Consider the following 26036-nt stretch of genomic DNA (forward strand, 5'->3'; position numbering starts at 1 on the left):
TCATTCCTTTCATTTAGGTACTAGTTCGCTGAAACGGTGGATAAGTCTTTCTCTGCTTCAGCGGTTTCTAAGTCCCGTTTAAGCCACGCGTTCTCTTCTCTCAGCGCGACTAGCCTCTCAGCAGCTCCCAACTGGACCTTCTACAGGGACAAGTGCATGGAGAGCAGGGCCTGTGAACGAAAAGAGTAACAAGTCAGTTTCCTTGCTACTGAAAAGAATAATGTAAGGTCCTCGCCGAGGACAGCTCACTCTACCTGGCTCAAGTGCTGAAGGGATATGGACATCAGGTCCACAGGGTTGGAAGCCACGAACTTCTCAAACGCCTCCACGAGCCCGCACTCCAGCAAGGTAAAAACCACCGGGTGCAGATGATCCGGAAGTTGCCCCATCGAGTCCAGCATAGGTGTGTTCGTGCCTATACCTACAGCAAGAAGCATATCGCTAGCTGGTTCCTTGCCCGATCTCCTCCCATGATCCGCGACCTCACTATGCCTTGTTCGAGGCTCTTTCGGAGCAATGGAGATGTCAGACGCACCCCTAGAAGGCCCTCCCGAGCGGAACACTTCGTAAGGCTACGACCTCTCAGGCTGAACGCACAGGCCCTCCAGTTCGGACTCTGACTCTTCGGTCCGAAGTTACTTTCACTTCTTGGACATTTGGGTCATGGTCTTATGCTTCGGGCAAACAGCTGAAGGCTAGGGAATGCTTACAGGTCGAGCCGGAGCACCCGTCGGTGTTCCTCTGACGAGGGGACCGCTGGGAGCCACTCCAGCTGGTCCAGTGACGTTTACTCGGGGGAAGGTGAACTGCCTTGGTCGTGGCGACTTGGGCACTTTGGGAGGCATGGTCGTTGCATGCAAACATCGTTAGTGAAACAGTTCGCTGCATGCAAAGTTAAAAAAGAACAAGCTAAGGTTATGATACTTACTCGGTATGGTCTCTAAGGTCGCCTTGGGATTGAAGAAACCGTATTTCTGCAAATTCGCGGTTGTCACGAGCAATCTTGCGTCGTGACTTTCTTCGGGCAAAAAGCCGAAAGCAGTAATTCTGTCAGAATCCTCGAGAGCCGATAACCTGGTCGTCTTGTTAACTGCGAAGAAGAAAAAAGCTCATTAGTGAAGACTAAAAAGAAATTCACGAACTCAAAGGAAGAAAAACCTACTCGGCTCCTGAAATTGGCAAATGTCATCATATCGAAAGAAGAAAAACTTCATCTCGTATGCCACAACATTGTTGGGATAGCTATGTATTCCCACTTCGATTGTAGGTCGCTTCGAGAGATAGAATGAATCCTTGTCCTTACTCTTCTTTAGGATGTACGAGCAACCGAGCTCTAACGCATTGGGCGTAAGCTATAGCGGTACGATCCCGAAGCGATTCAGGACCGACCTAACGAAGGGGTGGAAAGGGATCAACCCCCTGCTCTTAAAGATATTCTCGGAGATCTCAGCCATTCCTTCTAACGTACTCCGAGCTGTGTACGTTCTATGCTAGAAGACCTCTACGCTGAGGGCGTATTGGTCTACCACCTTTTAAATCTCCTCGGCAATGATTGTCGATAGGATTTCCTGAGAGGGACCTGCTGGGGCATCCTACACCGGCGAGCTGGTTCCCTCATTTGTCCTGGTCGTTGAAGGATCTATTCCTCTATGGTCTGAAAAAATGACATGTAGGAATCACTCAGTCGTCCTACACTGTTTCGTACGATGACGTGGAGGAAAAAATAATTGTTTCTCCCTTAAACCCTAGAAAAACCCCTAAAAGACTCCTTGAACCACCCCCAATGGCTCAAATCCTAGGAGAAAACTTATTCTCCAGCCAACCACCAGTAAACGATCATCGTTATCGCATGGCTATCGTCAAAAAATCAGAAAAAGGAAAATGATAGGAGAATCATCCTTACCTCTTGAATATGAAGATTGATCCTCTTGCTCTAAGTGTCAAGCGCGCACTAGTCTGAAAGACGAAAAATCAAGGCTCACCAAAGTTTCTTGCTCTCTCTGAAGATGTGAGTATTGTGACATTACCAGAGGCGAGTCTGAGGTTTTATAGTGAAGAAAATGGCGTTTGGCTTTCCCGAAGTCAAACGACGTTTGGGCGGAAATCTCTTCTCACCATTGATTGCGACCACGTGTCGCTAATTGGCGGAGAAGAGTGACCATCACGCTTCGAGAAACCAAATCGTCGTCCTTTTCTATTGCAACACTCAAGCGACGGCTCGTTTCCCTCCTCCACATTAAATGCGCTCACATCCGCATTTAATGCTCTGATAGGGAATGTCGTTTCAGCATGGCTCGCATTTAATGTGCATGGTTGGCACTTATTGCGCACAGGACATGTTTGTCAGAGCAAAAGGTGTTTCATTTAATGTATCAGCTGCAAAAGTGCAACGGATAACATCTGAAGAGGTCGTTACATTAACCACTCTTCGTCGCGTCAGTCGCGAAGCGACGTGACTCTTTGCCCTCGTCGCATGTCAATTGCAAAGCGACGTGACTTTGCTTTCAACAAAAGATTCGCCAAGTGTAATCAGGTCGAGAACCACGGTCGAAGACCAGTCATCGTTATGGCACTGAATAAGACCTAGGTCAGGTCGCAGACCTTGAGAAAGAACATTTCAGGTCGTCCGCATGGGAATGTTTCTGCTGCTTCTTTGCAACCAGGTCGGATCGACTAGTGTCCATTCGACGCATCAAATCAAGGCATAATTGTGTAGTTTTCAAGGTTCGATCCTCAAACCTTAAAAACTAGGGGACTTCTGTTATGCCTAAAAAAGTAGGGCTGACGCCAAGCTTTGTCAGTGTGAGCGGTCAAAACTCGGGCAGGTTCTGCAACGGTTCAAACGCAGCCACGTCGCATGCTGACGTGAGCGGTCTACTCTTACCAGTGTAGTGGGTATACGCCAGGCTGGCGAAAGGTTGGAAACATTCCACTTGTCCAATCTCTACGCAAGTCGAGGAAATCTCTCGAGTAGGTGAATAACGAGACACAAAGAAGGATTTGCATGGCAGCTTGACCCACTTGCAAATTTAGTAATCATTACCTCAATTCATCCCACTATAAATAGAAGGTTCTTCTCCCGTTTGTGGGATTAGCTAATTTTTCTATAAAACAACATACATTCTCTCTGTCTCTAGTGTATTCACTTGTATTCTCTAGACTATAAATCAGCTCGTTGAATGTGACCTGATCTCATATATTAATACAATACCATTGGATGTAAGATTCGCTTGTTTAAGCATCCGAACCACTTTAAACATTGTTCTTTTTTTCTTAATCAGTTCAATCCCCCCATATACATGTGTGTCTTCTGAGTTAGTTTAGCATTTCACACGTGTGATTAGTTGGTGTCAAAATTAGGCATCAACAATTTCGTTTTCAAATTTCAAACAAAACATTTTCAAAATTTTGAAAACACAAATACATTTTTTTCACTTACCCAAAAAAAAAAGAAAACCTAAACTAAAATTTCCCTCTTTCAACGCTCTCCCAAGTCCAACACTCTCCCGTTACGCAGAACACAGTAAAACACTGAGGCTCAAACTCATCTCACCATTGAAGAGACCAAGATACTCCAGGCTCTCAAGGTTCTCTCTTCATTCTCTCTTAGTTTATCTGTCCAAAGTTTTCTCCTTAAATTTAATTTAATGTATCAATAAATTTATCAATCAATTCAATTATGTTGCAATGCTCTTACATAACATTGATATCGTTAGGGTTTATCTGAGTTTCCTTGTTTAATCCATAAATGGAGGCAATTGATGAAAACACTAATAACAGTATCAAAGTTTCTGCTCGGAATCAAGTAATAATCCCAACTTCATCCTCCACTACCACCTCCCCATCGCGTAACCCTAGAACCCGGTTTTCTACATACTATGACGTGCCGGATATTTCCCCGACTGCTCGAATAATTTGTAAAACCCTAGTTCACGCCTCGCCAGACGACATTGAATCCGCGCTCTCCGGCATGGAAATTGTCGCCACTCATGAGCTTGTCAATGAAGTTTTGAAGCTCTCCTACAATTCACCTTCCTCTGCTGTTAATTTTTTTAGGTGGGCAGGACGAGGCCAGAAGCTTTTGCCATTTGCGTGGAATCTGATGGTTGATATTCTGGGGAAGAATGAGATGTTTGAACAAATGTGGGATGCAATTCGATCGATGAAGCAAGAAGGTATTTTGTCATTGGCAACATTTGCTTCGGTTTTTGATAGCTATTGTGGAGCTTGTAGATACAATGAAGCTTTTATGAGTTTTGATGTTATGAGCATGTATGGTGTTGAACAAGATGTTGTCGCAGTCAATTCCATTTTAAGTGTGTTTTGCCGAGAAGGCAAACAGATGATGAAAGCATTGGAATTTCTTGGTAAAGTTAAAGACAGTGTTCCTCTTGATGTGGATTCTTTTGCAATTTTGTTGGAAGGATGGGATAAAGAAGGCAATGTGGTGGAGGCCAAGAAGACTTTTGGTGATATGGTGGCACAATTTGGGTGGAGTCTGCAGCACATTTCTTCATATGAAACTTTCTTGACTATGCTTGTTCGTGGGGGGCAGACGGTTGAGGCCCTGAAGTTTCTTCGGGTTATGATAGAGAAAAATTGCTTGCCAGGTTTTAAATTTTTCTCTAATGCTCTTGAAATTCTTGTTAAGCAAAATGATTCTGCCAATGCTGTCATGCTATGGGATATAATGGTAGGCATTGACTTGATGCCCAATTTGATTATGTATAATGCATTGATTGGATTACTCTGCAACAACAATGACATAGATAAGGCTTTTCAATTTCTTGATGAGATGGTGTTTCATGGAGCCTTTCCAGATTCTTTGACGTATAACATGATTTTTAAATGTTTGATAAAAAACAAGAGAGTTCATGAGGTGGGAAATTTTTTCTGTGAAATGATCAAGAATGAGTGGCCACCAACACATTTAAATTGTGCTGCAGCCATCTCCATGTTGTTTGACTGTGATGAACCTGAAACAGCAATAGAGATATGGAACTATATGGTAGATAATGGTATCTTGCCTCTTGAAGAGAGTGCCAATGCCTTGCTTATTGGGCTTCGTAATTTGCGTAGGTTGTCTGAGGTTAGGAGATTTGCAGAAGATATGCTTGATAGAAGAATTGTTGTATATGAAGTTACGATGCAGAAGTTGAAGAATGCTTTCTATAAGGAGAATAGAAGTATGAGGGATAAGTATGATAGCCTTGCAAGGAAATGGAAAACAGTTCGTATATGATCGGTGTAAGTATCTTGTTGTGTAGTCTTAACTTTTTTACTCATGGTACTCTTGAGAAGAATATATTGTAGATTTCTGGCAGTTAGTAAATGAAGATACTTTCAAGTACAACAAGGTTTTTTTGCTTCCATTGCCCTATTTTATTCCATCAGTAATATGGGTTGCCTTTTAGCTACTCAAATCTAGAAGCCCAGCTTCTGCTCTCTCTCTCTCTCTCTCTCTCTCTCTCTCTCTCTCTGTGTCCAAGCTTTTGATGCTGTAGGGAATTGTGGTATTTCCCTTTTATTTTTTATCTTTATTGTCTTGTTGTATTCTTAATTGCTATAGCCAAAATCTTTGCAACTAGTTTTATGTGTTCATCAGTTCAGAACTGAGGCTTTTTTTTTAATTATTTAGAAGAGGAGTCATTCGTTGCGTTATACTTACCTGAGGTTTGGGGAAGTGTTTTAAAACCCAACAGTTTCCAAAATATACTGATACATCCCTGATGATTAGCAATGAGAGTTATCTAGACAGTGTGACCACTGTGACACTGTGGCCTACACCACTAGCACAAACGAAGGGTGGAGCTTAAAAAGGATTGGGTTTACAGCATAAAGCTTAAAGAAGACTGGGGTTTTGGTAATGATGTCCTGGTGCATGGAGTTGGCGCACTTGGCTTCCATTGGGTTCTATTTTGTTCGCCATGCACACTAGTACCAAGAAGCAGCACTTGAAGCTTCTGTTTCAGGGGTTTTTATTGTTTATGAAAGTTAACTCTGAATAAAAACGAGTGAAATGCCCATGATCATTTAATTTCTACCGTCAATTGAAGAACTTGGGGTAGGTATCAATACATGTTGGAAACCTCTCTGTTATACTGCAGTTCCCAAAACCTTACGGGAGTGTGCTGCAGTTTGGAAAATTTAAGCTGCTTTGGTTCTATAAACTACAAGCATGAAAAAATTGAATAAAAAACTTGGGAATATACAGTTAAAATTAAAGCAACCTGAAAGGCTGAAACACAAATTTGGATGCACCATGTCAGGCAAGTCCTGAAGCTCATCACCTCTGATTGAAGATCTCTGCCTCCAGAATTCTTTTGAACTCGCTCTATCTCAAGGTAAGACCTGAACTTTTATGTAGTTTTAAGGTTCTTGAGGGTCTATGATCTTTAATTTTTGAAAATAATAAAAAAAAAAGGCATTTTCTTCCTTTTAGTTTTTGGCTAACTGTTATTGAAAAATATTGGTGAATGAATGGTGCCTTTCTTGGGATTCTTGATTTTTATTGATTATATGAACTTGTTTGTTGTTTATGTGTATTATTTATCGTGAAAAGATACCTATGCGCAGCCACTAGTGGGTTTCTTATATAGTTTGGTTTGCTTGAGTTGGTGCCAATTAAGATGTTGTGTGCATTTGTACAACTTACGTAAACTTTTGAGATGGTCCTTTTATGTATCTATGATAACCATAAACTCATTGTATTTATGCTCCAGTTTTCGGGATTGGAAAACTCATTGATACATTGTTTGGGTAGTTTCAAGTTAAGAAAAATAAATTTTCTATTCATCATCTGTACAATAATTACCCTTCTCTGTTATGTTGACTATAATTTGTTGCCGGGACTTCTCTGAGGTAAACAATGGGACTCAGACAAAAACCTTAGGGACGAAAATGTGAGTAACCCACTGTGTTTTGGGTGTTAAAAAAAAGAGAGAGAGAGAGATTATCCTTGTAGTCTTTCTCTTTTCGATGCACTTTTGGTGTTTATTTTCTGTTCTTCTAGTGGCTTGGATTTGGAGATGAGCTATTTTTTGTACAATTCAATGATGTTAACTAACTGAATATAGCAAGGTAGGAGAGGTTAATCGAGTGGATTATAAACTTCGTCTGTCATTTAGGTTAAATTAAAAGTATGAAAAAGTTAAAATAATTATTTGGGTAACTGACACTTCCTTAAGGTTTAAGAATAATGCCGTTTCTTGAAAATAAAAAATGTTAACCCGATCCATATTTAATATAATAACTTGCCTAAACTAAAGTATTATATTTCCATTTCTTTTAGGAGCTTGCTCTAGTATCTTCATTTGGGCTCAAGGAAAATGATTGTACTTGAATCTCTCAAGCAAAGCAAGCGTTGATCTTAATCAATTCATGAAATAGTGGAAGTGAGTTTGTATATTTGATGAAAGAAGAAAGGCAAAGATATGGTAATTAGCAATGCAAGTTTGGTATTTTTTCCATAAGCAAAAGTGACCATAGATTCCTTAACAGGGAGGCTTACAAATAGCACCATACAAAAGCTTTAATATCAGGAAAGGAAGATACCAAAACCTTCCCCACCAATGACACCCAAGTACCCAACCTAACATTCTTTTCCTTCCCCATCTCTCGCCATCCCCCCATTAATAAAACTTAACCCATTTTCAAAACCTCTCTCTTTTCTTCTTCATGTTGTCACTCTTTCAGCTACACCCCCACCTCCAGCTCCAGCTCTTCACCTCCAATGAAATCAACGTACTTAGAACCTCATATGCGGCGCCGCAAGACCCATCCCTTGATTTGGTTTGCAGCCATCATCTGCACCATCATCGCCATTGCTGTCATCGTTGTAGGCATTGTCGTCTTCATTGGCTACCTAGTTCTCCACCCTCGAGTCCCCGTTATGAGCGTCATGGACGCTCATCTCGACCTCTTTCAGTATGACCTCGCCGGCCTTCTCGAAACGCAAATAACCATCATCCTCAACATGAAGAATGGTAACCAAAGGGCTCACGCTAGTTTCTCCGATACCAGCCTCATTCTCTCATTTGATGGACTCGAAATTGCCAAACTCGTCGCTCTCCCTTTCGATGTAAGTAAAAACATTTCTCTTAATTTTCATTACGTCGTTCAGTCAAATCCAATACCATTAGATCCAAACCTGCAAGAGCTCGTGGACGTTTCTTTGAAGAAGGATGATGTTAAGTTTGGTTTGAAGGGAAGTTCAAGAGCTAGATGGAGAGTAGGGCCTCTTGGCTCTGTAAAATTCTGGTGTCATTTGGATTGTCAACTTCGGTTTCATATTTTGAATGGCTCTTACGTGCCTTCTTCATGATGCAGCTCCAAGGCAAAATAATTTTATTATTATTGTTGTTGTTTCTTTATTTGAACGTTATGTACACAACACTGCTGATGATTATTTGCTATGTGTACTTAATATCTAGAGGATCAGGTTCTTCACAATTCTTCTCTCTTAAGTTTAGGCTTCTTTTTCTCTTTCAATCAAATGATATAATAAAACGTACTTTCTTGAAGAAGCTATATTGGTCTTTAATTACGCCCAAAGTTGTAATTGTCATTTTATGCACAAGTGGTGACTGCAATAGTTTAGGGATATTATTTTCAATTCTAATGAGTAAAATGCTGCTGCCACAAGGCAGAAATAGAATAGCTGAACAAAAAAGATACCAAGTAATTAAAGAGATCATCTCTTTTTTCCTTTGTTGGGCTATTTTATGCCAACTCTTTTCCTTTCGTTTCTGCAATATCTTTTCACTGCAATGGCTAACTAATACTAGCTCCAAGAGAATTTCAACGAACTTGGATGATCCTAATTAATTTTGAAATAAAATAAAAATTATTGAAAAGGTTTTTAGACCAATATGACCCGGCCCATTTTGAACCCAAAGGAACCCGAATTATTGGGCTTTAAGCCCAATGTCTATTTTCCACTTCTGGGTTAGTTATTGGGCTTATTTCTATTTTGTAAGGAAGTGATTTTGGCCCTCTATCAAATTGATAAAATCACCCATTTCTACATACACCTTTATCAAAATTCAAATCACACTCTATTTATTTTAAAAACATTTCTTTAAGCCTTTTAATATCATTAGGTTACTTAAAGTTTTATTTGCCCTTATTTTTTCTAATTTCAAACTTAGTTTTTGTGTTTTGATTGTTATAAGCAACCACTTTTGGGTTCTTTCATGTTATATCAATCAACGTACCTTTCCTACCTACAAAATTTTAGGTTGCAACAAAAAAAAAAACTATGAATACTCATTCTAAACTTTAATTTTCCTATAAAAACTTGTTTTTTATCACATTCATAATTGACCTCCACCGAGTTCGTCTTAACAATACGGCAAAACGTGGATTGTCAAAACAATGAAATCAAAATGTTTTTGACAGTCAACTTGCGATAATCAGTGGAGGAAATGGATGCTAGGTAATGTTAAAAGCAGTCTAAGGAATTCGTTTTCTACTAATTGATTAGCCATATATTTTGTCGATATATGTACTAGTACTACAAATTGAAGAGAATGTTATATTAATTTAATATTAAATATTAGTCATGAGTAATTAGTCAAATTATCAGAGCCAGCAAACAGTAATTCAGGCAGACTGAAATATAGTTATAACTGCTAACAAACTGAGGTGGACGAGACCTTCAATTTTCATGCAAATGCGATACTCGCTTCTATAACAAACTAAATACTAACTGCAGTTCTTCATTTCATTTCCCCATAATAAATTTAAAACCTCTTTCTCACACGGTCATTTGAAAAAATATCAGTAACAAACTCAATTTTCTTGAATTTTCTAAAATGGTGACACCCGATACCTCCCTATATCGTTGGCATCATCGGTACGTGTAATGCCTTTTCTTTTTGTGTTATTTTAACTTCGTTTTTTTTCCCATTTCAGAAACAATCTATGTGGTTGTGAGATTTTGTTTTGTTTTCATGATTTCGTCTTTTCGATTGAGTTCGGTGCATTGGAATGAGAATTGTGGCAAATTACTGATTTTTATTATGATTTCTTACTATGACTATGAAAAACACGTTTCGGTTTTACAGTAATTTGATATAGTTTTGTTTTTGTTATGCAGGGAATGTGATCTCTTTCGGCCTCTTCCTCTCCCCGGTGTAACAATTTCTCTCTCTATGCTCAGAACTTTTTTTCTGTTTCCAAGTTTATAAGAACTCTGCTCTCGTAATCACTAAATCAGAAAACTCGCTTTAATAATATAGCTCTGATACTTAGTGAATTTACTAATTATAGTTTAGTTCCTAATCATGTGTTACAGTTCTTGACTGAGGTAGATTTTGAAAATTAGGCCATTAAGAACTGATTTATTACGACTTTAAAAGAAATAAAAGCGTTTATTTTGTAATTAAGTTTACTCTTGGGTCAATTGAAAATTTGAAATAAGCTTTCGGATTATTGAATTGATAATGATTATCTCTGCTTGTAAAGAATGGACTGTGTGTTGTTTTGCAAAAATGTTACTGAAAATAGTAAAAATATCATTCTGCGTTTTTTATTACTGATTTTATGTTCAACCCAAGCTCGTAGCAAATGCTAAATGTTTGTGAAATGGATTATTGAGTATCAATTTTTTAATTAACTTCAACAGATTGATTTTTAATCTTATGGTTTAATTATATATTGTGGCTGCAGAACTATGGCTATAATCAAGAGAAATCGGTGGAGGAGTTCCAGCCGATGCTTATATTGCAACATGTTTTAATTGTGTTTTGGTCCTTATGGTCTGCCATTTGTTCATCCGGACAGCATACTGGTCATCCCCATCAACTCTGTTGGCTTGCAATGGAGTTGATATATTATCGCATATTCTGCCTCATTGATCGTCGAGCAAGGGTGAGTTGCCTTTGCCTAGTAGTTTGTGCACTTCATTGACAGTTGTCTATAGCCCTCACATGTTGATTAAAGAATAGAACATCGTGAATGTCTTCAGATTCGTTTGGAGATTACTTGTCTCTCATGGTGATGTTCAATTCACAGGTTGTCCATCTAGACCAGGTAACCAGAGTATTTGACGATTTTGCAACCTGGAATGCATATGCTGATTTTGCTATTTATCTTTTCTCTTTTCCGAGAGATTGCATTGGTCTTATAGGTGGTTCGTTGGTAGCCGTTGTACCATTAATATGCTGCTTTTCACACCCATACCAGCCGATCATTTTTGGTTGGATTTATGTGTGCCTTCAACATATATGTATGGTCACCTCTCACCATGTTGGTATGCATCTCCTGAATCCAATTCCATAAGCTTTTTATTATAAACTCAACTACACTTGTAATTCATTCATTTCTTGATCTTTCCTTGTCTCGCCTTGATTTTAACAACAGGAAAAGTTATAAAGACGAAGATGTGGAGTACATGCCGTTCTACTCCTCACTAGCAGGCTTTGTTAATGGTTGTTGGTCTGTTATGCTCTCATCAGTTGGCTATTTTATTCTGGTAACACTTTAAATCCCAGTAGCCAATTAATTACATAATAGTAGTTTAACAAATAATTAATAACCAAATAAGTAGCGAGGAGGATCTAATCAAATAATTGGTTACATGGCAGATAAGCAATGGTCTTGGACAATTTAGGTCTTGCACAACTCATAATATGCATTTTATACAGATCAAACACCAACAAAGTTCGAGCGAAAGCCAACTGAGGCAGCTATCTACTGAGATTGCAGCCTAAAACGATCGATCAAGATTCAAGCCATTGTCGTTTTAGAAGTGCAATCATAATTGTTTTTTTTTTTTTTTTTCTTTTATCAAAATAATGTTTGTTGCGTAGTTTTATGTTTTGCCAACAGTTAACACAAATTTAAGATGGTCAGGATTTAGTACAGAGAGTTTAGTTGATGCATGCCTGAGATACAACATTTTTTCAAGCAGGATATGCCTTCTTTTATATTCAAAACCGTATGGATGAAATTATGATTTGATGCTATAAAGCGCAAGTTATGCAAATCTGATGAGATTCAATTCAACTATGTCTACTTTCAACAGCGAGGAACTAGTGTAGTTAACTTGATGAAATTGGTCTAATTAAAACTTATTTAGGCCCATGATCAGGCCCCAACGTTTAAAGCTTATGATTCAGGCTCAACGTATATACAAAGCTTATGACTTAGGCCCAAAAATTACACAAGCTGATGATTCAGGCCCAAACATTACACAAGGCTGATGCGCTGATCATTCAGGTCAAAAGTTATACAAAACTTTTGTATGATTGAGTCCCAAAAATTATTCAATCAAAAGCCAAGCTGATAAGTGAGGCCCAAAAATTGTACAAGGCTGATGAGCCTGATGATTCTGGCCCTATGATTCAGGCTCAAAAATTGTACAAACTTATGATGGAGGCCCAAACATTACACAAGCTGATGGTTCAGGCCAAAAAATTATTCAAGGCTGATGAGCCTGATGATTCAGGCTCAAAAGTTATACAAACTTATGATTGAGGCCCAAACATTACGCAAGCCTATGACTCAGGCTCAAAAAAAAAAAAAAAAAATGTCAAAAGCCAATCTGTCAAAGCCAGGTTTCGCTCATGGACTAGGGTTTTGAGCCCACCCGGCTTTGATAATAATTTGCAGAAATTTTTTATAATCCATCTCATTGCCTAATATAGACACGACCGCCCTAGATTTTTCAGAAAATACCCCCCCGCCACTAAGTATGCATATATTTACCTAATAAATAAACTTACAACTAAATTTTACAAACTCTCTCTCACAACCTCAATGTGATAACTTATAATTAGTTTGGTGGAAAAATTCATCAGAAATCAATTATAAACTGTTAGTCAAGATTGTAAGAGAAAATTGTTGTTTGAGTTATAAATGTAGTATTGTCCTATATACCAAACACCATGCTTTTCAAAAATTGTTCAAATCTTAAATACTAACTATGTCACATTTCTTAATATAAGTGTAAAAAATTACCGAGGGTCGTTTGATATAGTTCAAATAGTGTTTTACTTTTTAAATAAGGGATACAAAAATCTTGTGAAAAATGTATGGTAAAAATGAGTAAAATTGTTTGGAAAAAAAGTTTTTGTTACAATCTTAGAACTAGTGTATAATTGGAAAATGATTAAAAAGTTGTTTCATATTTTTTAATTTGAAAACAGTTTTTAAATAAGTGGGAAGAATGAAATGTTTATCTCTAAAAATAATTAGAAAAAAATGGGAGGCTTGAAAGAGGAGCTCTTTCCCTATTAAAAATTAAACGAAGAAAGTAGCGAGAAGTCTGATCCAGTGAGAGTAGCATCGACCGCACCATTATTTTTGCGGTATAAGCTGGTGTTTGGAATGCTTCCGAGCAATTCTTGCCTGGAGCCAGATTTCCTTACATTGTCACTGTATTTTGTGTGTTGTAATTAGAGATTATCATAGATTCATAGTACTAATTATAATTTTAAAATATATTAAGCATAAACTTTTTTATGTTGTTTAAAAAAGATAGACATACCCTATATTAATAATAAAATAACATAATAATAGGGGGTTCTAAAAAATTTTACTCGATCATGATATTTTTCCTCTTACCAAATGACAATTCTGTCTCTCAATACTGCTTGAAAAAAAAAAAAACAAGAAAAGCACTAAAATCAGCGGGTGTATTATAAATAGCTCAGCAGATATTGTGTGTTCGCAAATATAGTTTTGTTCCTAGGCTTCAAGCCCAAAACGCCTCTACTAAATTGATGAGACCATTAACATATTAACGTATGGGAGGAAAAATAAAGGCGTGAAAGGAGAATGACGGACGATCTTGTAGGCATTATGCATGATTGTGAGTGTGGTACCAGTTTTATGAGAGAGGTGAAAAAGTGATGATTAGGGAAGGTTGAATTCTGTTATGGTGAGAAAGCAGAATAAAAGAGAATTGTCAGAGGACGAGGGATTCCTTCAGAAAGGAATAAGGAAAGGGTGGGCCCGAGAGTCCGTTGGTTTTATTCTATCTCAGTGTAGTTATGGTTTATTTTCTTCTTTTTGATCTGTAGTTGAAGATGGATTGACGGTTGTGGTTTGGTTATCACATATATAATCGATGTTATTCAATATTTGCTATTGTTCTGTGATTGTTTCTGTGTGACTTGAAGTTCGTGTGGTTGTAGAAGTGTTTGGGATGTTGTTATTGTGATGACAATTGCTGGTTAAGATTGGGTATCTAACATGAATATAGACTTACTAGTCCTATTTAAACACCTCTGTTATCAGCAATGTGGACTTTATATTACAATACACAACACATTGCAAGTGTTGATATCGTATATAAAGTATCCAACTTCCTCCGCGATCGTGCTGAAAACGGTTTAGAACATTGAAAGGAGGAAAAACTTATTTGCATGGCATTGCTTCTTGGGAGTGTATATTTATAATGAAGGGATAGGTAATTGCTATGGCAATTTTATATTTCCTATTTTGAAATTGTTAGTTATGTTGCAATATTTAATTATGCATTTGGATTTTCTAAAGTTATTTGGGCCCATTAGTAACGTTTATCAATTTTTCTTTTCTTTTTCTGAAAATTGCTTTTTTATTTTATTTTCAAGATTTGGCATGCAAGGATAGCATGTCTGAAAATAATAGTGAACAATATCACAAAATCCCCACAATTACAAAAGCATTTATATTACCTAAAATCATGTCCTAAGTAGAAGTACTGCTCACTTCATTTTGGTGAAGGCATGGATCTGATTTTATCCATCTAATGTATAACAAATGGCGTAATAAGTACTGAAGACGGGACAGGAAACTCAATAGAGCTTCACTTTGTTGATATCATTAAATGTCTTGAGCTCTTGCACTGCTATACGGCTATACCATCTCACAATGCCCCCTTGTCAAACTGTTGGCCAATTACTATGTTTGAAGCATGGAGGACGAGGGACGGAGCTACGAATGAAGCTTAGAGGAGATCAAAGATTAAAGTCAATTAATATAAATAAAAATAAAAAATACACATAATATTGTATTAATAAAATCCATTAACTAATATATATAATTGTTCTTGACGAAATTTCATCTTTTGAAAATATTGTAATCTAATCATATCACACCTATATATCAACTCATCTACTCATCTCTATTTCGCAAACAATTTTTCACAACATTCATTGCTGAAAAATGCTCTCTTTACACTAGCATGGCAACCGATAAAATCATGTTAATTTTATCAACATATAATAAATGTGAAACACTCTATCTCTAGTTTCAACCATCACTCTTGCAGATCTCTAATCCCATGCAATTCCATAAAACACTCTATCCTTCTTAGTTTCAACCTGCTAGACCCCTGCTGTAGGCTGATAAATTCTTGAACCTCTCATGAACTCAGTCTTCGTTCTATACTCAGCTTCAAATTCTCTTCTGAACTCACCCATAGGTCATCAGAAACATCATGGGTGTCTTCCATTAATTCCCACCAAATTCGGGCATCACCCCGAAACAAGAAACTGGCACAACCGGATCCTCCCCCTGTCCATATAAGAAACAATGCTGGTCGTACGCTCAACGGATCTAAGCCATATCTTCTGCCACTAAAGGACTCGTTGTACCTTTAAATTCTAATGTGGATGTTGGACTTGGAAGCCCATAAATCGCAGGCTCAATCCTTCTGTACTGTCTGAGGTACCGACCTTTTCTTTCTTCTCTAGTGGGCGAGTACTTGAACGGGGTTCATTCTTTCTCTTTCGGTTCGACTCTCCCAGTCTTTCTCCTAAGACTGCTGTACAATCCCCCAAATTCTAGCTCATCATAGGGTAGGGGGAGTAAGTTTGGTGGGTTGGAAGGTTCCCCCATACTCATTTTTCTTACTACTTGCCGGGTTCTACCTCACCTCTCATCTAAAAACCAACCACATTATATCAACATATGACAAACACATTAAAGTAAGAAAAGAAATTTAAACACACAGTGGTCGGCTTCGGAAAATCACCGGCCGTGAGAGATGGCACACTGTCAAATCCAAAATTTTTGCTTTTTGATTACCAAAAAGTAAGTACTTCTTTCTACTTAATAGCTATCACTATACTATAATAAAAAATACATATATATTGACTAAAAATTGTAGTGGGCCAAGTTTTTTTGCACTTAAAATCGAATATCTTTAAAGCTGAAAATACGAAAAAACACAAATAACATATACAAAAAACTATGAAATGGTGGACAGTGTAGCCATTGCTCTCTGCTTGACGGTCCATCTCGACGACAATCCTCACCTTTTCCTGCAAGACATAGAAAGCAACGGGATGAGCAAAAATGCTACTCTACTCGCTATCCCCGCTCATCTTTAATTCTTTCCTATTCTATCTTTTCATTCTTTCTTTCTAGTTATTACTACTCACTGTTCTTTTCTTCTTTTCTTCCCCGGTTCTATTCGTTCTTTCTATTTCTTTTCTATTCTTCCAACCATGATGAAAATCATGGCAATGTACATGAATAAAATGCATATGAATAATGTACAAAAAATGCTTTTTTCTTTCTTATCAGTTTTTCTTGTGTCTATTTCTTTTCTTTTCTTTTCTTTCTTTTCTTTTTATTTTCTTAGTTTCTCTTGATCGTGTGATTCAGAGTCGGTTGATGTATGGAGACGGAACTTGGCCATGTGAGTGAGTACAGTCCACATCTACGCATCTTGGGGACGTACAAATTCTCTTTCTTCATTAGGCCACTCAATTAAGATGACGTGCATGTGAGCAAAACCTGTTTTGGTGGAAACAACCTCCACTCCACTACCCTCTACAGGTCGTACAATTTCTTTTCTCTATGACCCAATTAAGGTGTCGGTATGTGGGAGTTTTCTTAACATCTACGGTTTCCCCATACACCAAACTATCTTACTTTCTCTCAACACTCTTTAATTAATGCTATTTCTTTTCTTTGTTATTCTGGAGATTTGGATTCTTGTCTTCCTTCTGATTACTCTTCATTCTTTAGTCTTTCCTTCTTATATTTTAAATTCTACCGACGAGGGTGCGACACAAATACATACCCATATATGGAATGTGACGAAATTGTTTAAAATTTCTTACTAATGCACTTATGAAATGCCCAAATGCAATGGTCTGCATCAAAGATAGTCAATGTCTGCCACAGGTATTATTCAAATAAGGCATAACTTGAGTTTATCCACGACTCGAAGCTACATTTTATCTCGTGTTTTAAAGCTGTAGAGACAGGGCTATATACCTTTTATGTTTTGGTCTAACCACAGTCCAATATGCAAGATGCCTAAAAATCACTAAGAAGGATCACAGCTGCTTGGACAGAGGCCATTTGGTGTAACTGTTTCATTTGGCATTCATCATATACAATAGTTTGTGATAAAAAACCCTAATTCATAATGACGTCAATTGGTTCTTAAATCATCCAAATTGAGAAGAATCCATCAAGCAACACCTACACGGCACACACGACCCAAAAGATATTTCCCAATTCTTCCACTTTCAACCCATCATCAAACCACATACAAAAATACCTCCTCATATCGCAACTATATCCACAACAAAGCATAAATAATCATCCATACTCATCTCAATTTTCTCAATAATCATACATGACATATTTAAAAAAAATCTCTCTACCACTGATTTTCTTAAACTTTAACTGTTTGGATTTTGAGTGGAAATTTACTGCTCATTTTGCTTGGTAGGTCCTCTCCTAACTCTCTACTCTGTGTTGGAATGCTAAAACGCTCTCTCTTAACGCCTCATGCATAAACTTCATAACGAACTCGACTTTACACACATAAACAATAGATAAAGAGCTCAGGAATCTTTACCTTTTGATGCCTATTTTCATAAAATCCTTGAAATCTACTCACAAAGCCTCAGAATTCTTGAGAGAAAGTGAAATGAAAATTTGAGAGAAAAAGGGGAGAGAGTTGTGGGGTGGTATGAAGCGAAAATAAGGGGTTCAAACCCTTATAACATTTTAGTGTTATAAACGCACATTCCCATGTATATGCCTGCCTGACTCTAAGGTTCTTAGAAATTCCCATCTTTGGACACTTAGAAAGAGAATCCATCTTTGTCCACTTAGTCCATATACCAAAACATTGCCATCACTTTTATTGTATTCTCTATGATTTTTCACTCTCTCTTTTCACGTTCCCCACAAAAACAACTAGTGTGTTGAGTGAAGAAGATATTTACCCTGTAATGCAAGTTTAAGGCATTTTTTTCATATTCTCTTAAAATAATTCTAACAAAATTTAACTAAGGGCTATACAACATAATTTAAACCATGTACCTCAATGTTGGGTGTTACATTATTCAACTCTTGAAGCTGCATATCTAGAACATTATAAAATACTTCAATACGGTAATAATGCACGTTTGTGATACCTTTAGTCTTCCGTTGTGATTGCCTTTGAATAAAAAATTTGTCATCCATATTTGGAATATCAATGTCATGTTTGGCACAAAAAGAACAAACTTTGCTAAGTAAATTCTTCCATCAACTATCCCTCATCAATTGTAAAGCTTGCTTACACGCTTCAATCAAATTCATAGCATTTACAATATCTTGATCTCTTTCTTTGTAGTGGTTGAGAAAGTTCATTTGTATAGCTAAGTAAATCTTTCATTATAAATAGACTAAACACAAAATTAAATGATTGCATAAATTTCAATATATTATTAGAGAAAAATAGGGATTTGAGAGATGGAGTGGGGCACACTGGGCAAGAGAAAAAGTTGAGATTGTGGAAAAAATATTATTAGAGAAAGTCAAAAATTTTAATTAATTTAAGTTACCGTAATTTTGTGATTTAGTTCTTTATGAGGCAAATAAATAAATAAAAAAACCAAGTGGGGTCACTTGCCCCATGTGGGTCCGCCCTTGTGAAGGACCACCTCAATCTATCCCGCCATCGGCTTCTTCTAAGTATGCCTCTAGTCTTGTGGATCTATGGCAGCACCCAATAGGCCAATTAGGGTTGAAAGAAAAAAAAAAAAACCGAACCGTAAAATTGGATCGAAACCGAATCGAAAAACTGGTTTTCCGGATTAATCGATTTGGTTTCGGTTTTCAAAAACAACTAAACCGAATTTTTGGTTTGGTTAACGGTTACTGAACCTAGAAACCTGATTTTTTATTTCCTATTAAAGGGAGGTTTCCCTTACCTTATGTCAAGAAACCATACTCCTTTGCAAATTTCCTCCTCCTTATCTCCAATTGACCCTTATCCTAACACAAATTATAAGGAAACTTCAATAACTTGAAATACACAATATTTATATAAGATAAGGAGTTGAACTTTACCTCCTAATATCCTTAATAAAGAGAGAAATATAAGATACTTGAGAGATTTGCAACTAAGAGACTTGAAACTTTAATCAAATTGTCAGAGAAAAATTGTTGTTTGATTTATAAATGTAGTATGTCCTAATTATACCAAACAACCCTGCCTTTTCAAAAATTGTTCAAACTCTTAAATACTAACTATGTCACTTTTCTTTAATAATTAGTGTAAAATTACCGGAGGGCTTTGATATAGTTCAATATATGGTTTTTACTTTTTAAATAAAGGATACAATAAATCTTGTGAAATATGTATGGTAAAAATGAGTAAATTGTTTAAAAAATAGTTTTTTGTTACAACTTAGAACTAGTGTATAATTGGAATGATTAAAAAGTTGTTTTCTATATTTTTAATTTGAAAACAGTTTTTTAATAAGTGGGAAGAATGAAATGTTTACTCTCTAAAAATAATTAGAAAAAAGGAGAGCTTGAAGAGGAGCTCTTTCCCTATTAAAAATTAAACGAAGAAAGTAGCGAGAAGTCTGATTCCAGTGAGAGTAGCAATCTGACGACGCCATTATTTTTGCGGTATAAGCTTGGTGTTTGGAATTGCTTCCGAGCAATTCTTGCCTGAGCCAGATTTCCTTACATTGTCACTGTATTTTGTGTTGTAATAGTAGAATTATCATAGATTCATAGTACTAATTATAATTTTAAAATATTATTAAGCATAAACTTTTTTATGTTGTTATAAAAAGATAGACATACCCTATATTAATAATAAAATAACATATATTAGGGGTTCTAAAAATTTTTACTCGATCATGATATTTTTCCTCTTACCAAATGACAATTCTGTCTCTCAATTACTGCTTGAAAAAAAAACAAGAAAGCACTAAATCACGGGTGTATTATAATAGCTCAGCAATATTGTAGTGTTCGCAATTTATTTTTGTTCCTAGGCTTCAAGCCCAAAACGCCTCTACTAAATTGATGAGACCATTAACATATTAACGTATGGGTGAGAAAATAAAGGCGTGAAAGGAGAATGACGGACGATCTTGTCAGGCATTATGCATGATTGTGAGTGTGGTACCAGTTTTATGAGAGAGTGAAAAGTGATGATTAGGGAAGGTTGAATTCTGTTATGGTGAGAAAGCAGAAATAAAAGAGAATTGCAGGGATTTCGAGGGATTCTTTCAGAAATAATAAGGGAAAAGGTTGGGCCTCGGAAGTCCAGTTGGTTTTTTCATTCTATTCTCAGTGTAGTTATGGTTATTTTCTTCTTTTGTTGATCTGTAGTTGAAGATGGAATTGACTTGGTGTAGTTTGGTTATCACATATATAATCGATGTTATTCAATATTTGCTATTGTTCTTGGATTGTTTCTCTGTGTGACTTGAAGTTCTGTGTGGTTGTAGAAGTGTTCTGGGATGTTGTTATTGTGAGTGACAATTGCTGGTTAAGATTGGGTATCTAACATGATATAGACTTACTAGTCCTATTTAAACACTCTGTTATCAGCAATGTGGACTTTATATTACAATACACAACACATTGCAATTGTGTTGATATCGTATTATAAGTATCCAAACCTCATCGCGTCGTGCTGAAAACGGTTTAGAACATTGAAAAGGAGAAAACTTATTTGCATGGCATTGCTTCTTGGGTGATTATTTATACTGAAGGGATTAGGTAATTGCTATGGCAATTATATTTCCTATTGGAAATTATGTTAGTTATGTTGCAATATTATATTTATGCATTTTGGATTTTCTAAAGTTATTTAGGGCCCAATTAGTAACGTTTTATCAATTTTTCTTTTTCTTTTTCTGAAATTGCTTTTTTTATTTTATTTTCAAGATTTGGCATGCAACGGATAGCATGTCTGAAAATAATAGTGACACATATCACAAAATCCCTCACAATTACAAAAGCATTTATAATTACCTAAAATCATGTCCTAAGTAGTAAGTACTGCTCACTTCATTTTGGTGAAGGCATGGATCTGATTTTCATCCATCTAATGTATAACAAATGGCGTAATAAGTACTGAATGACTGGGACATGGAAACTCAATAGAGCTTCACTTTGTTGATATCATTAAATGTCTTGAGCTCTTGCCACTGCCTATACGGCTATACCATCTCACAATGCCCCCTTTGTCAAACTGTTGGCCAATTACTATGTTTGAAGCATGGAGGACGAGGACGAGCTAAATGAAGCTTAGAGGAGTCAAAGATTAAAGTAACAATTATATAAATAAAAATAAAAATACACATAAATATTTGTATTATAAATTCTCATTAACTATATATTTATAATTGTTCTTGACGAAATTTCATCTTTTGAAAATATTGTATAATGACTCTCATTATCAATACTATCAAATACATCATTCTCTATATACACAACTAAACTATCATTCAACCATTATCACTCATTCTATTTCGCAAACAATTTTTCACAACATTCATTGCTGAAAAATGCTCTCTTTACCACTAGCAATGGCAACCGATAAAATCATGTTTTTTATCAAACATATAAACTATGGAAACACTCTATCCTTCTTAGTTTCAACCATCACTCTTGCAAGATCTCTAATCCCATGCAATTCCATAAACACTCTATCCTTCTTAGTTTCAACCTGCTAGACCCCTGCTGTAGGCTGATAAATTCTTGAACCTTCTCATGAACTCAGTCTTCTGTTCTATACTCAGCTTCAAATTCTCTTCTGAACTCACCCTAGTGTCATCACAGAAACATCATGGGTGTCTCTCCATTAATTCCCACCAAATTCGGGCATCACCCCGAAACAAGAAACTGGCACACACCGGATCCTCCCCCTGTCCATCATAAGAACAATGCTGTCGTACGCTCAACGGATCTAAGCCATTCTTCTGCCACTAAAGGATCCGTTGTACCTTTAAATTCTAATGGTTGATGTTGACTTGGAAGCCCATAAATCGCGCTCAATCCGATTCTGTACTGTCGGGTACCGACCTTTCTCTTTCTTCTCTTGGGCAGTACTTGAACGGGTTTTCAATTCTTTCTCTTTCTGGTTCGACTCTCCCCATCTTTCTCCTAAGACTTGCTGTACAATCCCCCAAATTCTAGCTTCACTCAAGGGTAGGGGAGTAAGTTCTGGTGGGTTGGAAGGTTCCCCCATACTCATTGTTTTCTTACTACTTGCTCGGGTTCTACCTCTACCTCTCATCTACAAACCAACCACATTTAATCAACATATGCAACACTTAAAGTAAGGAAAGAAATTTAACTCACAGTGGTCGGCTTCGGAACATCACGGCCGTGAGAATGGCAACACTGTCAAATCCCAAATTTTTGCTTTGATACCAAAAATGTAATGACTTCTTTCTACTAATATGCTCTAAAATAACTTAATAAAAATACTATATATTGACTAAAAGTAGTTGGGCCCAAGTTTTTTCTTTACTTAATATATACTTCTTTACACAGTACAAAATAACATATACAAAAACTATGAAAATGTGTGACAGTGTAGCCATGTCTCTGCTTGCCGACGTCCATCCGACGCCGCATCCTCACCTATTTCCTGCAAAGACATAGAAAGCAACGGGATGAGCACAAAAATGCTCATTCTCTACTCCGCTTCCCCTGCATCACTCTTTAATTTCTTTCCTTATTCTACTCTTTCTCTTCTTTTTCTTTCTATGTTTCTTACTCTCACTGTTCTTTTCTTCTTTTCTACTTCTCCTCTATTCTTTCTTTCTTATTCTTTCTATTCTTCCTAACCATGATGAAATTCATGGCAATGTACATGAATAAAATGCATATGCAATAATGTACAAAAATGTTTTCTTTCTTATCTCTTTTTCTTGTTCTATTTCTTTTCTTTTCTTTTCTTTCTTTTCTTATTTTCTTTCTTTTCTTATTCTTTTGCTGATCAGACTCGGTTGATGTATGGATTCGAACCTTGGCCATGTGAGTGAGTACAGTCCACATCTACATGCACTCTTGGGGACCGTACAAATTCTTCTTTCTTCTTAGGCCACTCAATTAAGATGACGTGCATGTAGCAATTCTTTTTTGGTACAACCCTCATCCACATACACTCTTACAGGTCGTACAATTCTTCTTCTTCTTATGCCACCCAATTAAGGTGTCGTGTATGTGGGAGTTTTCTTCTTACACTCACGTTCCCCATCACCAACCTATTCTTTACTTTTCTTTACACTCTTTAATTCTTTAATGCTATTCTTCTTTTCTTTTTATCTTAAGTGTTTTATTCTTTCTTTCTTTATTCTTATTCTTTAGTCTTTATTCTTTATTCTTCTTATGTTTCTACACAATCACAATTATATGCATATGGATGGCACATGTTTAAAATTTCTTACTTAAATGCACTTATGAAATGCCACAAATGCAATGTTGCATCAAGTAGTCATTCTGCACAGTCTTATTCATAAGGCATAACTTGAGTTTAACACATCGAATTGCTACGATATTTATCTCGTTTTAAAGCTTAGAGACAGGGCTATAACTTTTATGTTTTGGTCTACCCCAGTTCAATTGCAAGATGCCTAAAATCACTAAGAAGTCCACGGCTGTGACAGGGCATTTTGGTAACTGTTTTCATTTAGGCATTTCATCAAACAATAGTTGTGCATAAACAAACCCTAATTCAATTATCGTTCAATTGGTTTCTTAAATCATCCAAATTGAGAGAATCATCACCACACCTACACGGCACAAACACTCCAAAAGATTTCTCCAATTCTTCCACTTTCACACCCATCATCAAACCATTACATACACTCCTCATATTCAACTATATCCAACAACAGCTAATAATCATCCATCTCATCTCAATTTCTCAATAATCATAACATTTACATATTTAAAGAAATCTCTACTCACTTGATTTTCTTAAACTTTAACTTGAGTTGGATTTTGAGTGGAATTTACTTACCTTTTGCTTGAGTAGTCTCTCCCTAAGCTCTCTACTCTTGTTGGATTCAAACCTTCTCTTAACCCTATCATAAACTTCAAAAACTCACACTTTTACACAAATAAAACATAGATAAAGAGCATGAATCTTTACCTTTTGATGCCTTAATCAAAATCCTGAAAATCTACTCAAAAGCCCTCAATTCTTGGAGAAGTGAATGAAAATTTGAGAGAAAAAGGAGGGAGTGTGGGGGTGGTATGAACGAAATAGGGGTTCAAACCCTTTAACATTTTATTTTATAACCTCACTTTCCCATTTTTGCCTTCCTCTTTCTTAGAAATTCCATCTTTGTCCCTTAGAAAGAAATTCCATCTTTGTCCCTTAGTCAATTACCAAAATGCCCTCACTTTTATTGTATTCTCTATGATTTTCTATCTCTTTTCACTCCCCACAAAATCAACTAGTTTTGAGTGAAACGATGTTGTTTTGCAAAAATGTTACTGAAAAATAGTAAAAAAATATCATTTCTGCGTTTTTTATTACTGATTTTATGTTCAACCCAAGCTCGTAGCAAATGCTAAATGTTTGTGAAATGGATTATTGAGTATCAATTTTTTAATTAACTTCAACAAGATTGATTTTTAATCTTATGGTTTGAAATTATATAATTGTGTCAGTCCAACTTTTTGGCATATAATCAAGAGGAAATCGGTGGAGGAGTTCCAGCCGTATGCTTATATTGCAACATGTTTGAATTGTATGTTTTGGATCCTTTATGGTCTGCCATTTGTTCATCCGGACAGCATACTGGTCATCACCATCAACTCTGTTGGGCTTGCAATGGAGTTGATATATCTAGCAATATTCTGCCTCTATGATCGTCAGAACAAAGCAAGGGTAGGTTTGCCTTTGCCTTATGTATGAATTTTGTCACACATTGCTCTGACAAGTATAATCTATAGCCCTTCAATTGAGTTAGAGAATGAAACCAATCAGTAAAAAGATGTCACTTCAACAGATTCGATTATTGATAGAATATAACTTGTCTATCTCATAGGTGAAATTGATTCAATACAGGCATGTCTAATCTAGACCAATGGATAACCAGCATGATACTTTGTACAGTTTATGCAACCTGGAAATGCATATGCTGATTTTGCTATTTATCTCTTTCTCTATTTCCAGAAGAAGATTGCAATTGGTCTTATAGGTGAGTTCGTTTTGGTTGCAGCCGTTGCTACCATTAATATGCTGGCTTTTCACACCCATACCAGCCGATCATTTTTGGTTGGAATTATATGTGTTGCCTTCAACATTATTATGTATGCTTCACCTCTCACCATTGTGGTATGCATCTCCTGAATCCAATTCCATAAGCTTTTTATTATAATACTCAACTACACTTGTAATTCATTTCATTTCTTGAATCTTTCCTTGTCTCGCCTTGATTTTAACAGCGAAAAGTTATAAAGACGAAGAGTGTGGAGTACATGCCGTTCTATCTCTCACTAGCAGGCTTTGTTAATGGTTGCATTTGGTCTGCTTATGCTCTCATCAAGTTGGACTATTTTATTCTGGTAACACTTTAAATCCCAGTAGCCAATTTAATCACAGTAATAGTAGTTTAACAAAATATTAATACCCAAATAAGTTAGCTGCAGGAGGATCTAATACAATTATATCTGGTTAACAATGGCAGATAAGCAATGGTCTTGGAACAATTTTAGGTCTTGCACAACTCATAATATATGCATTTTACTACAGATCAACACCAACAAAAGTTCAAGACGACAAGCCAACTGAGGCTCAGCTATCTACTGAAGTTGCAGCCTAA

General features: G+C 36.5%; 3 protein-coding genes across 3 annotated transcripts; all 3 read left to right on the forward strand.

The window, feature by feature from the left end:
• Positions 1–3501: 3501 nt before the first annotated feature.
• LOC116143258 (pentatricopeptide repeat-containing protein At1g77360, mitochondrial-like) lies at positions 3502–5460 on the forward strand. Its single transcript, XM_031428716.1, has 2 exons — positions 3502–3587; positions 3717–5460. Exon 2 carries the CDS (start codon positions 3749–3751, stop codon positions 5240–5242), a length of 1494 nt encoding a protein of 497 aa, XP_031284576.1. The 5' UTR covers positions 3502–3587; positions 3717–3748; the 3' UTR covers positions 5243–5460.
• An 8-nt stretch (positions 5461–5468) lies between these two features.
• Positions 5469–26036, forward strand: LOC116143387 (bidirectional sugar transporter SWEET6b-like). The gene is made up of 7 exons (XM_031428842.1): positions 5469–5748; positions 9833–9856; positions 10100–10136; positions 24880–25099; positions 25388–25549; positions 25660–25779; positions 25902–26036. The coding sequence occupies exons 1-7, from the start codon at positions 5730–5732 to the stop codon at positions 26034–26036; spliced, it is 717 nt and encodes a 238-aa protein (XP_031284702.1). The 5' UTR covers positions 5469–5729.
• LOC116142966 lies at positions 7562–8344 on the forward strand. The gene is given in 1 exon segment (XM_031428385.1): positions 7562–8344. A coding segment is annotated over 1 exon segment (612 nt). The 5' UTR covers positions 7562–7732.

This window comes from Pistacia vera, unplaced genomic scaffold, assembly GCF_008641045.1.
Source record: "Pistacia vera cultivar Batoury unplaced genomic scaffold, PisVer_v2 Contig1132, whole genome shotgun sequence".
Taxonomy (NCBI): domain Eukaryota; kingdom Viridiplantae; phylum Streptophyta; class Magnoliopsida; order Sapindales; family Anacardiaceae; genus Pistacia; species Pistacia vera.

Coding starts and splice junctions, on each gene's coding strand:
- LOC116143258 (XM_031428716.1), top strand. CDS start 3,749: ATGGAGGCAATTGATGAAAACACTAATAACAGTATCAAAGTTTCTGCT.
- LOC116143387 (XM_031428842.1), top strand. Junction 9,857..10,099: donor CTATATCGTTGGCATCATCG/GTACGTGTAATG, acceptor TTTGTTATGCAG/GGAATGTGATCTCTTTCGGC. Junction 10,137..24,879: donor GGCCTCTTCCTCTCCCCGGT/GTAACAATTTCT, acceptor TAATTGTGTCAG/TCCAACTTTTTGGCATATAA.